The following is a 12,670-nucleotide window of genomic DNA, read 5'->3' as shown; positions in this document are numbered from 1 at the left end:
CGGGCGTCCATCTCTCAGCCAATGAGAATGTCTCTAGCGTTTGTCTCTTGCTTCTTGTCAATGAGAGCCTCAGATCTCCGGTCGAAGCACGTGTGGCCACATGATCGCACCGGACCAAACATGTGCAAACGAATTGACCGGAACCGACCATGGCATGGGCGCAACGCCTTGCCTAAATCACTCCTAGATCCACTGTTTGACTGTTGTCCGCAGGCGAGCGGAATGTGTGTCTCCTAGGGGGCATTCGGCGCTCGAAGCGGCAGCAGACAGCAGTGGGTTGGCCGCAACACATCCTCACCAACGTCATGTCGGACGACGGCGCTATGCCTGCACAGTAAGCACCTCCGTATTGTTCTGTCGTCGCCTTCAGCTTACGATCCGGCATAGACACTTCGTCAAGCTCCTCTTCGCGACGTACCCGGCCGCGACCGCGCAGCTCCTGGCGTCGGAGGACAAGGCTTTCTTCCTCGCCATCTCACAACGCCCGGGCCAGAAGCCGGTCCCTTTCATTCCTGTTCTCGAGGTGTCGTTCGAGAGGGTACGTTCGTTTGTTTGTTTAATCCCTATATTGTCACTGAGGGCGAAGCCTTATGTAGACATAACATACTCTACTCTTTTCGTGTCTCGTCTGGCCCGTGGTCGCTGAGCATCGCCGTTCCCCGAAGCGTCGAGCAGGTATAAGAGGGTACGTTAAGGTCGCCCAACGAGGAACTGTGGCTCATATGTTGGTAGGATTTCGTGGGCAGCCGAGGACATCGAGGCCGCCTTCGCCGAGAACCCCAGCGTGCGTGCACCCTCCGGGGCCCTGTGGCGGCGAAACATGCTGCGAAGAAGGACGAGCCGGTCAAGGAGGTGCTCGACAACATCGCCGCGTTCCTCGCCGACAGGTTGGCGCAGCGCCTCTACGGCGGCGGCCTCAGTCGCATTCCGACCGCCGACCATCTCAGTGTTAGGGCCTCCCCTCTCCCGGAGAATGTCACCGGTTCACTTGGCGTCGAACGCTCTGTTGAGGCCGATAAGAACGCCTGCTCCGTTGGGTGCACGTCGCCCGAGGCGTCGACTTGGCTTGAGATGCTCGCAGGCCCTCGTCAGCAGCATTGGCTGAGTGCACTCCTTACGTCAACGACCGTGCAGGGTGCATCGCACGTCGACAACCCGATGCGTCGCCTCTTCGTTCCTCGTCGGAGCCAGATGGTCGTCATGACCTTGGACGGCGAGACGCCTGTGACCGTCGCCCTCTATGGCGCGGCTTGTTCGCACGGCCAGCACAAGTCCGAACTCAAGGTTGCCGTGGTTAGATATGATTCGGCATCTCAGGCGATCGACGTCACACTGTTCGAGGATCGCCGCGACGTCTCTGTCCCTCTTCAAGCTTAACCCCTAGTCCCTCTACAAGCCGAGCATGGGCTACGCCAACATCCATGACGCTTCCGAGGGCGTACCAAGGACCTCTGCTGGAGGCTGTGGTTCGGCGACAACGAGGTGCTTTCCGAGATCAACCTTCGCGGCACGTGTATCGGTCTGGAGGTGAGGCGAACGACGTCGAGGCGTTCTGCGCCGTGGTAGGTAATGAGGGCGAGGCGTTCAAGACAGCACGGACGGGCCGGAACGAGGCCCCGATGGATTCTGCGATCGTAACTGGCTGGCAGGTAAGCAGTGCCGGCTCTGCGTTGTTCGTGACGCCCTAACCATGTGCCAGGCCACCATGAAGGCAATCTTCCCAGCCACCATCGATGACGACTTGCTCAAGCCGGCCCACCTTACGTGCGGGTTCCGACGTTCTCGAGGGTGGGGGGCCACACTCAAGGCCGGCGACGTCTGCAAGGCGAGGGCTCGTATCGTCTCTGTGGCCAACTCCGGCTACGGGAATCCTGGCAGGGTAGAGCGCTGCGCTACATTGCAATATCAGATCTTCAGACGCCAACTGCAGGATGCTTTCCCACACAGGGCCTGTACCCTACGGCTGAGCCCGCGCCATGTGACTTGTGAGCTGTGTTGGCGGCCAAGGAGAGCTTCCGCGTCGCTCATTGTTGGTGTGTCTTCATACCTTCGCGCTGCGTTGCCGTATTACCCAGCGTCGCGGAGAAGGAGGCTTTGGGTAGGCCCACATGAAGCACGCATACAACGCTCCGCATATCTTACGTTGCACGCTCGTGCAGAGGTCGTGCCGAGCAGATGTGCTGTGGATTCGGCTCCAACGTCAGCACCTCCAGTACTACGAACACCGCTCTCTCAATTGCTGCGTAATGAAGCGCACGTTTCACAGCACGCACCTGCCGGTCGCACCTTCATGACAGGGCCCAGGTTTGCAGACGAACGTCCTGGGCGCGCGACCACGATACCCACTACCCGCCATAGATTTCCCTTACTCCGCCCTGTCGGTACGTAGACGAATGCCTGATCGAGGGCCGCTGTCCTCACGTATTCGCCACAGCAGATGGGGCCGGCTTTCACGTTCAAGGTGAAGGATGCGACGATGACACCGACTCTAGTCTTTGCGCCGATGATGATTGCCTCAGCGCGTCGTCCATTTCCACGGACCTCGTGCCCGTATCATCTTTTCTCGCCGAGTCGCACGCAAATGTAAGCAGGTCTAGCATTGCTGTTCGGGTGCTCGTCGTGCTTTTCTCATGTCCATCGATGCTTAGGAAGTGCAACTTGAAGTCGACCAGCCTCACTTGCCCTATTCTTACAGTCAATTGGGAGCCGCTTGTCCAGAGACGTCGCTTTCGACACAAAGGGTTGCAACTTCTCCTCGTGGGCTTTCCCCGGCGGTCCCACTACCTCCTACTATTACCAGAACCTTCCCCTCACCGGTTGTCGCTGCACCCGATGTCTCTGTTGACGACACTTCTTCCGGGCAAAGCCAAGTGTCGGTGCCGAATAGTCTTCAGGCAGCAGATAGGGGTAACCTTCCCATGCGACGAGAGCGCAACCCTGACGCAGAAGGTCGACATAATATGCCTGCAAGCGGTGCTCGGGGCCTTACCATGCGAGCATACCCTACCGAACTGATCTCTCTTGCACGCGCACGACCCTCGTCGGCCCCGCCCGTCGGGTTGACCGTCGCGCGGCTATGCACTCCCACCCTCGGTTCGTCGAGGCCAGTCTCGGCGTTAGAACCGCCTGACGCAACGACGTTGGCCGCTCGGAACAAGGGAAACGGGAGACATGCCTCGCGCGGTGCCAATGGTCAGCCTCCCGCCGAGGCCCGTCTTGCTGCCATCAGAGACTGGGAGCTTTACCGGAACTGCTCAAATTTCCGCAAAGGCCGCGAAGAGGGCCAGACGATCTGGTACAAAGTGGACTTGCCTTTCGCCGTCGATCAGCCACCGGCGTCTCTCGAAGCATCCCAAGGAGACCTTTTCATCCACGTTGACACACGCACGAAGAAGTCGCGCATGTGGCTATGTGGCACGCAGGGACAGTGGGAAGCAGCGCAGGTAGGAGTACCACATCCTCGGTACAGAAATCGGCGCCTCCACGTCAAGGCGGATGGCGAACCCAGCTGGGTTACTCGGGAGACCTCCGTTGTGTATGGCAGCAAGAGAAAGAAAGAGCGGCAACATGACGCCGAGGCAGAGCTACTGGTGAGTTTGTGTCGTCATCATGATAACAGCACAGGGTGCTCATACAGGGCCTTATCAGGGCCTAATGGCTTGATTATTTCGCTTGCTAACCATTTTGCGAACAGCGGCCGAGGTGAGGCGCCCTCGGTGAGGCGCCCTCGCTGTGCGTCGGAGGAATCCAAGAGGAATCACTTGTTCATGTGCTCACGCCATCTTTCGCGAATTAAGAGTATGGGTTATTTATGCACTTCAACGCTCAGCATGCTCAGACGTACTCACCTAAGCTGCGACGCTGAATGTTACTGGTATAGACTTGTCTTGCGCGCGCGAACTCTCTCGTCGCTACGTCGTGGGCGGGATGCGAAGCTTGCAGGAGAGACCGAGGGAGAAGCAGTTCAAAGCAGATACGGGTGACACGTCCCTATGTTTTCAATAAATCGACGAGAGACCTTGATTATTCTCTGAGTGATGTTCCTGTACAAGCGATCGCGGGCTACAAACGACAATTTGTACGGAGCCCTGCGTCCTTTGACCCCGGCCCCAAAAGAGCTTCGATGCCCTCCGTTGTCACTGTGCCTATCTATGCCTCCGACTGCCGCCGCGCGATTTCCCGACTGCCTTGTTGGATGCCTTCGGCTTACCCTGGCGCCCTCCAATCGGGCGCTCATCCTCCATGGCAATACGCTCACGCCCTGCTTGCGGCTTCCAGTTCGATCGCTGATCAGAGGCAATCGCATCCGTTCCAGCTTTGCCAGCGAGCTCATGGCTCAGGGTATCTCCAGTAAGCGATCCAGAGTCACTGGTGAATGTCACGCCTTGTCCGCTCCCGTCTACGTCGAGTCTCGCTTCGGCATCGGTGCGCAGTGCCACGCTAGCGGTGGTGCGCTCTTTGGCCTCCCTGCTGTCCTCGCCTCTTGGTTGCTTGATTCTCGAGTTACCATGCCGAAGAATATCGCTGCGTCATCTAGTAAGAAGTGCGCGAGACATAGCGCCCAAACAGAAGCACTCACGACATGACTCGAGGCTCGTGCTCCAATATATACTCCGCCGAATCCACCTCCAAATCTTCTTTCTCAAATTCGTTGAGCCTTTCGAACCACTCGAGGCTGTAACAGTTGGCTGGCAGGCCAGAAACTGCCCCAGGTCGATCTGACAACAAGCCCCTATCCAGACGAATTCTTGGTAGGGCGCCTCTCCCTGAGCCTGGTCCTACGCCTTTAGATTCCCTATACCTCCTGTAAAAGTGGTCGAAAACCCGGAGCCAAACAGTGACCTTGGACGACCGATACGGCGGTGCGTGAATGAGGAATTGTCCTCTGATATCACGATCAGGCTCGTCGGAGCTCATCCCGTCCGTACCCAACTTGCGGAGCATGCCGACGTGATGCCGAAGTTGCGGGTACTGCACCGCGGATGTTAGGCGTTGAGAGAACAGCTGATGCGTCGGAATTCAGTTCATCATGACAGAGCAGATTGCCTCAGCAGAACGTACTGTGTTCCTACGTTGCGCGCGACTCTGTCTACGCAGCTTTTCTCTCACTTCGTTTTGGCTCATACTCGCACGTTGATACCTTCGTTTAAGCTGTTTGAGATGCGTCGTAAATGCTGAGATGATCTTCGCCTTGTCTTTGCATCGATATTGTTTGCTCGCCCTGAAATGCTTGCAAAACACTCGAGCCGCAGATTTGTTCCACCCATTTGCTGGCGTCCCTTGCAAGTCTACCTTGAACGCATCGGCCGTGCAGCATCGACTCGAACCATCCCATGCCTCCCTTTCCTCAACCGTCACGAGTGTCGCCCGCTTGAAGCGCGCGTCACTATCCCTTCGGCGCATGAGCAGCATGACATGATCTCGAACAGCGCGCTATGATACAGGTCAGCCTCTGTTTCGCGCACAGGTAAATAAGCAGTATCATCGCACCGCGAGCTCATTGCCTTCAAGTGGGCGGCGCTTGGGAAAACCAGCCAGCCTCTTGCGTTTCACTGCAGGCATACCTAGCTCGTCGCTCTCATCATCCGCATCCGAACCCTCGTGTTGACCGTCTGAACGATGCTGTCTTTGCAGTGAGGCTACTTCGCCCGAGAGACTTCTGAGTTCGCCTCTGATAGCCCGGATATCATCGTGAGATGCCGGAACGAACTAGTCGATGCCTTTAGCCCTGAATAGACAGTGCGGGAACGCAAAATTGTACTTACGGAGCGTCTGTCGTGGGTAAATGGCTCATCTTTTTCGTCCTCACCCATCATGGTTTCAACGTGAAGCGCGTGTCCTTCATGTTGTTCCGCAGCGTGGATGGTGTGGTTGAGCGAATTGCCCGAGCCAGCAGAAGTGTGCGGCGCATAGCCGCCAGGAGGAAGCTCAGTGCGTTCAGCAGCGCCACGGGCGGCTGTAATTGGGTCATCGACGTCCATGGACATCTCCTGGGAGGAGACATTCTCGACATTCTCGCCATGATAACCGGCACCGGTCGCGTCTGCCCCTTGTATGGACTTCCCGTCTTCAGAAGCCGGCCCGCGTGTGCTGAGAGCGGTTCTCGCTGTCGGAAAGCTCGGCGCAGCTTGAACGATAGGGTCATGACTCCGACTGCTACTGGGCGCCTTAACACCGCTGCGACGCCTCTTTACACCGGCAATTCGTGGCGGGGAGCAGGTCATAGGCTGCGACTGATACCTGGGGAGCTCAGCGGCCGTGTCCGCGAGAGGCCACAGGTCGGGCTGTCAAGCCATGAGTACCTGAGTCATATGCCAAGAGGGCATGTCACTGACTGTATCTCCGTAGGATGGGCCACGATGACTGCCTTCAGGCACCAATCTGGTCGTTGTGAAGCGCTGTACATGCCCCGCGGGTCGCAAATTGCAAGCCTCGGGCACTGGAGCATACATGGAGGGTCCTCCCTGCGGTGCGGCTCCAACAGGCGATGCCGCGCCCTCGGTATACCCAGGATCCACAGGATCCATAAGCAACGTCATACGCTCAAGAGTATCGCACGCTTCCATGTTGGGGCCTGGAACCGGCATCCTCGCCGCAGGTCGTGTCTCAGAAGACGGTGCGTTAGTTGAAGCGGATGTGATTATTGGTGGCACCGACGTATAAGTCACGCAGGGCAATATAAGATCGGCGACTGCCGTCGCTTGGCCTCTACCAGCTTCGAACTGCTGTAGAGATGGCAAGCCGAAGCTCGCGGGGCTTGCTGAAGGCCTCCACAGCCCTGACCTTTCCTGGGAAGGGATGGCCCAGGTGTTGTTGTCGGAGGGATGTCCCTGTGAATTCGGAGACCAGTTTACAAGGCCATGAATGCCAGGGAGAGAGGGAAAAGAGGCCTGATGAGACAGCGTCGCAATCGTGCCGGGGAATGCAGCTGCGGGGCTGCCTAGGGAAGTGCTGGAAAATATGGACGAGGCAACGGCGGACGGTGGGCCACGCGTAGATCCGGAATCCACCCTGCCAATATCACCTGCAGAAGGACTGCGCAGTCTTTTCCTCCTCGAAGACGACCCGCCGCCTGTCCCACCTCGCCTCGACAAGCTCGTGACGGGGCTGATCTCCGGAAGATTCGACGCTTGCGCAGGCACGTGGTCAGCGATTGAAGGGCCGGAGAGAGTCGCCCTACGCTCAGGAGTCTCCTCGTCTGATCCTGTGTACAGTGCTGGCTTGTCAAAGACCTCCTTCGATTGCAACACGGATTCGACGCCAGCAGTAGGAGCGCGCTCCACCGGCTGGCGGCTGTTGTCACCGGAACTCTGGTGGAGTGGGGACTGCTGGGAAGCTCCTCCGAAGGAGTACAGAGCTGCTGCACCTACATCAGACACAGGGTGGCAGAGATCCGCTATCGACAAGCCGGTTCGTGGCCGAGTAGGCGCGCTGTCTGCGATTTCTCCATGGCCACGTTGCGTTGTAGCCGCATCTTTGGGCCCCTGTTCGGTGTAAATGAGATCCACGCCATAAGAACACCGAAGAGCTGCGTATCTCACCCTACGTATGCACATTTCACTCCCATCAGAGAAGTGGAGCCCGTCGACATTTGAGCTGGGCAGGAAGCCTGACGCCGATGTTCGTTCGGCATTCTCAGCATGTTTGACGAATGGGCCACATAACATGCGCCGGTATGCAGACGAGACCGCCCGGAGGTCTGAAGCACCTTGGCGTTCAATCACGCCGGGGCGGTGCTCGGGGCTACTCGCCGACGCACTGCCAGCCGTCGCTGACATTGCGTTGCCATCTAACAGAGAAGCTCCGGGGATCACATCTCCCTCCCAGCCGCTAACAGGCTTGTCAATGCTGAACGACTCGGACCCAGAAAGGTCCGACAAGCCCGTGAAATATACCTCCGCTGAGCTGTGCGTTTCGCCTACACGGGCAGTGCGCGACGACGAGGTTGATGATGATGGGCTCACGTCGCCTGTAGAGAGATCCCAATTAATTTTCACCTCGTAAGTTGGGCGTGAGTAAGCCCGGATCGAACCCTCACTACCATCGAAGGAGGCTGGCCTATGCAAGCTCAAGGGACGACTGGAAGAAGGCCCCGGCTCTGTCAGGACGGGAGGGCTGCGCATCAATGCGTGCAAGCCTCGTTTGTCACCATGCCTGCGGCTCGCAACGCGACTAGCCTGAGTAGAGTGGGGGGTTCCGGGGGAGCTAGGACAGGTATCGGTAAGACACGAGCAGTAACGGCTGAGCGAGATTAATAGACGGCACCTCTGTGAAGAGTACGACAGTGTTTTGTCATCGTGAGAGGATGCATACTCCAAGCGAGCACCCATGATCCTTGGCCATGCCTGTGAGCATCCCGGTAGCTGAAGAAAAGAGTCTGTGTCGTACCGCCTATGCTTCAGTTTGCCGCGCTGCTTACGTCCAACGGGGGCTTCAGGGGTGTCGTATCGAGGTCGCTTGTTTGGGATCCAGTCTCCAGCGCCACCAAGGTCTCCACTCGAAGACGGCGCACCTTCTGCCGCTCGTTTTTGCGGTGGCCGCCGCCCCGAAGGCACTGTCAACGACATACACGTTATCAGTGATGCATGCAGCGAGGACCACAGCAGAAGGAGGAACCGTACCCGACCCTGCCTGATGCATATCATGCCCCGACATCGCATGCCGCGGGTGAAGGGTGCGTACAGCAAGAACGTCGCAGCGACGTAGTAGCGCATCAGTTAAGCTGCTGCGAACAATGGAGGTCAGCAGGTGGTTACAAGTGAACAATGGGCATCTCAAGGTGATCGCCGATCGCCGGGGACCACCGGCCACCGCTCTAGTATGCTCCATCGCACAACATTCATCCCACGCAAAGCGACTGTTTCAGGCGCAGGCGCGTGGTGGACACATGTGAGCTCACAGTAAGTAAATGTTTGAGGTGTGCAGCCCTTTTCCTGATGTTCCTGCTTTTTCATGATTTTCTCGATTTATTGCGAGCGAAGCGAGCATGCAAATTGGAATTAGCAGGAATTGAGTATTCTCGCCTCACGCCGTCGAATACATGTCCAAATCCCTTCCGATAATTCCGAGAAAATCACCATAATTTTGACCGCATACGAAAGTAGAGGACTAAGCCCTTCGTTAGTCACTTTCTGTTGAGACTTCTGCGTTTTGGACCCTATGCTACATCGCTACCTGTCTGTGCACCTCACATTCACCCCGCCCCCTAGCTCTGAGATCGTTCAACCTCCTATAATGGACCAACAAAACCACTCCCGTCACAACCAGGTCTCGCTACATGCATTGCTGTACGATGTTGCCCCCCTCGAGTCCGAACACTAGCTCCATCACGGCCACCTTGCCTATTCGGACTTGACGGGCGCTCAGTCCTGTTTGCGCCACTGCCGCACTCAATAACCACACATGCCTGCGGCGCTCACTGATATGTTCATGTACATGACAACTGCCACGTCCCAGTGACCCCTGATAATTCGTGTTCCATGTTCATACCAGTGACTCCGTGGTTCGGAAGGTGTGTCACCGTGTTACTTATTTGATACGGTAGTCTTCCCGGCTTGCAGACTCGCTGAACGAGCGCTCAGGGATGATGCGGACATGCATGACCATGCGCCTCGGCCATACCCTACTCTACGAGCGACGTTAGCTCGTACTACGCGCATTCCCGACGCACCCAATTCGCTGAGTTCACAAGCCCTCGCGACACGCGCAACTATGCGACGCGCTGTAATGGGCCGTCGGCCTGACTTCACGCGGTACGATCAAACTTCAAGTTGTCTTATCGCATATTTGACTATCAACGGGCTTCAAGCTAGCCTTGGTATTGCTTGATTTCGGAGGTCCTGCTGATTCTATTAGTCTAGATTTCGCTCGAGTTGCAGGCGTACAAGCCTTCGAGCTCGAAAACCCGGCCATCCTGCAACTGGGATGTGTCGGCAGTCGTTCGTGCATCAACTAGTACGGCGCGAACGTATCCATGCTATGAAGTCAATTCAGAGGTGAGGTTTATTTCAACGTGAGCCTTGACCACTACGATGCAGTGCTCGACGTGCTTCATCTGTGGCAGAAGGGGTTTCGTTGGCTGTTATGCGATGAAACGAGACACTGGCACTCTGTAGTGGGTCGGATGGCGCACTACCGTCCGGTCTGTCTCGGTTAGTGTATGTGAAGATTAGGCGGGGGCGGAGCGGGTGTCTGCTGCAAAGCGCTCGTGGCACTGCGGCGAGGTGGGAATGTACGCCGCCGTCTGGTGGCGGCGTCCTCCTCCTCCCGCGGAAGCAGCGCGGGTATTGTAATGTCGCCAATGCAGATCACCGACTTTGCAAAGTCGAGACACACGCCAAACTTTCGCATGAACGGTGTGTATCACGCAGATACGCGAACAGTTTATGACGGAAATACGCTGAACGTTTTGACCCAGTACCGCCCGGATTACACCCGGGACGAGAAGTCAATCACACTATACCGCTAATTGACGATCGAGAAAGATACACTTACTACTTATTGAGGTGTCCAGACTCTCTCAAGCCCAACCAGCTCGAGGAAATCCGGCTCTACACAGTCAATGGCTGGTGGAAAGAATGCCAGATAGAGCAAGCAGCACCAACGCTCTGCCTTGCGAAACAAGACGGCGGACTGCGCACTGTCGCAGATGTTCGCCAATGCAATGCGAACACTACCAAGGACGTGACGCCCTTCCCGGATCAAGACCAGATCCGGAACGACATATCGAACGCTTACGAACGAGTACTGGTAGACCTCAGGGCCATCTGGTCGTCATGACACAGTCTGATCCTTGACATGGCTATGTGCTGCCAGATAGCGGATATTCATTCTGAGAACAGTCATACAGGGGCAGACGTTACATACAACCTGAGCCAGTGCGCGGGCGTAGCGATGACAGCAAGGACGCATAGCAGTGAGTAGGGTGTACTAAACCAAGCAGAACAGCGCGAGAAGGATGCCAGGGACGACTCGGAGAACACAATTTAGAAAGCATTATCGACAGCGACGAAAGCAATGGGCTAGATAGGATGGACCTGCATGACCGCCATGCCTGCGACTGCGACGCACCGAGCGTGTCGTCTACGCAGTGCTCGGCGCAGTGCCCGATTGCAGAGACTAAAATGAGAGGTCAGTTGAAGACGAACGAACACAGCCACGTAGAACACTCACCATAATTTCTTCTCTGAGCTCGCATAGTTTGAGCTCGTATGCCTTCACAAGTTCAGCCTCCCGCCTCCCTGCCTCCTGAACCCGCCTCTGGGCTTCAGCCAGCTGTGCCTGCATCTCGGCCGCCTGCATCTCGGCCGCCGCCCTCTCCCGCCTCTCTGCCTCCTGAACCCGCCTCTGGGCTTCAGCCAGCTGTGCCTGCATCTCGGCCGCCGCCCTCTCCTTCGCCAGTTTCTGAGCGACAGCATGCTCGACTTCCCGCAGTTTGGTCTCGAATATGGGTTGCATCGCCTCTGCTTGCTCAGCCAACTCTGGCTCTTGCATGATATTGAGAAAATTGGCGAACTCGCCCGCTCGCATGCCAATGGGGTTGGTCGCCGTCATGACATTGTCTCCGGCAATGAGCCGAAAGACCAATCCGGCAAACCAGTAGCACTGCTTCGAGCCCAGCTCGTACTCTGGGTACTCTTGGGTAAGGACGGAGCAGGCGGCGATGATGGTGGCGATGGTGACGTTCCCTTCGAGAACCTGTTTCGCGATCTCCTGGGCACCCTTCGTCGCGTGACTGACGTCCTCCGAGGTGTATATGGTGATTGGGTCGGAAGCAGGAAGGGGGCACGAGCTGCTCGTGAAGGATACGCTGGACGAGTTGTCGGATTCTTCGTCAGTGAGTTCGAGCGTGCGCTCCATTCGCAGTGCGCCGACGACGGTGCCTCCGAAGCTTATGTGCGCGACCACGAATTCATGATTGGGTAGTTTATTGTGTTTCCACAATGTGATCTGGGAGACAAGGTATTGGTGCACGATCGAATCGGCGCTGAGATATAGGGTCTCCAGAGTGTTGACGGCGATCTTCTTCTTGTCAGGGTTCCCCAGAGGAGCGGGTGCCTCTAGTAGAAGATGTAGCGGTTTGATATCGCGCGGGGCAGACATCCAAGGCAGTCGTAGGGGCAGGCAGAAGAAACGTGTGCGGAACAGGGAGTTGAAGCGCATTGCGAGTGAGGGAGATGGGGGTAGATATGCAGAAGACTAGGCACGCGATAGCCATGATGAGTCCAGCGAAGCCGCAGGAGGCCACACATGGCAATATTAATTGGCACGGGCGACTGAAGGAGACTCGGCGCGGCTGTGGACGGCCTCGCTGCGAGCGCTCAACGCGCAGGCCCAGGTCGCGCGTGCGGTTACACGAGTCCTGAGAGAATCGATATACACAATTCCATCGCCGCTGGCTCTGCAGTGCGCACACGAGACACGTTGCGGGTGCGCACACTAAATCGTCTCACGAGTGCCAGTGCTTCGCTCGTCTGTCTGCTGCTGCAGTGGCAGCAGCCACAGACCCGCCGTGTGTTGCAAGTGCCAGTTCCGGGGCTCCTGTGTTATGCAAGACCTCGGCGAATACTTATGTACGCAACCACAAAAGTAATATATTGTGTGCAGACATCGGGACGTGGTTGACTCATCTACCTGGACCCCAAACCCTTCACTCGCAGATCATTCTCAC

General features: G+C 57.0%; 3 protein-coding genes across 3 annotated transcripts; 1 reads left to right on the top strand and 2 right to left on the bottom strand.

Moving 5' to 3' along the window:
* Positions 1-305: 305 nt before the first annotated feature.
* Positions 306-2,102, top strand: B0H18DRAFT_950737 (uncharacterized protein; the record flags this gene model as incomplete). Its single annotated transcript, XM_048041973.1, has 7 exons — positions 306-334; positions 388-538; positions 733-1,359; positions 1,385-1,466; positions 1,528-1,649; positions 1,700-1,879; positions 2,076-2,102. 7 exons carry the CDS (start codon positions 306-308, stop codon positions 2,100-2,102), a joined length of 1,218 nt encoding a protein of 405 aa, XP_047899829.1.
* Positions 2,103-4,575: 2,473 nt separating this feature from the next.
* B0H18DRAFT_868110 (uncharacterized protein) lies at positions 4,576-5,403 on the bottom strand (the record flags this gene model as incomplete). The annotated part of the gene is made up of 2 exons (XM_048039920.1): positions 4,576-5,004; positions 5,062-5,403. The coding sequence occupies 2 exons, from the start codon at positions 5,401-5,403 to the stop codon at positions 4,576-4,578; spliced, it is 771 nt and encodes a 256-aa protein (XP_047899828.1).
* A 5,679-nt stretch (positions 5,404-11,082) lies between these two features.
* B0H18DRAFT_1113847 (uncharacterized protein) lies at positions 11,083-12,162 on the bottom strand (the record flags this gene model as incomplete). The annotated part of the gene is made up of 2 exons (XM_048033033.1): positions 11,083-11,118; positions 11,173-12,162. The coding sequence occupies 2 exons, from the start codon at positions 12,160-12,162 to the stop codon at positions 11,083-11,085; spliced, it is 1,026 nt and encodes a 341-aa protein (XP_047899827.1).
* Between the last annotated feature and the right edge of the window lie 508 nt (positions 12,163-12,670).

The sequence above is a fragment of the Fomitopsis serialis genome (genome assembly GCF_022376445.1).
Source record: "Fomitopsis serialis strain Sig1Antser10 chromosome Unknown B0H18scaffold_3, whole genome shotgun sequence".
Lineage (NCBI taxonomy): Eukaryota > Fungi > Basidiomycota > Agaricomycetes > Polyporales > Fomitopsidaceae > Fomitopsis > Fomitopsis serialis.
The sequence above is the reverse complement of the archived record's forward strand: the minus strand, read 5'-3'. Positions and strand labels throughout refer to the sequence as shown.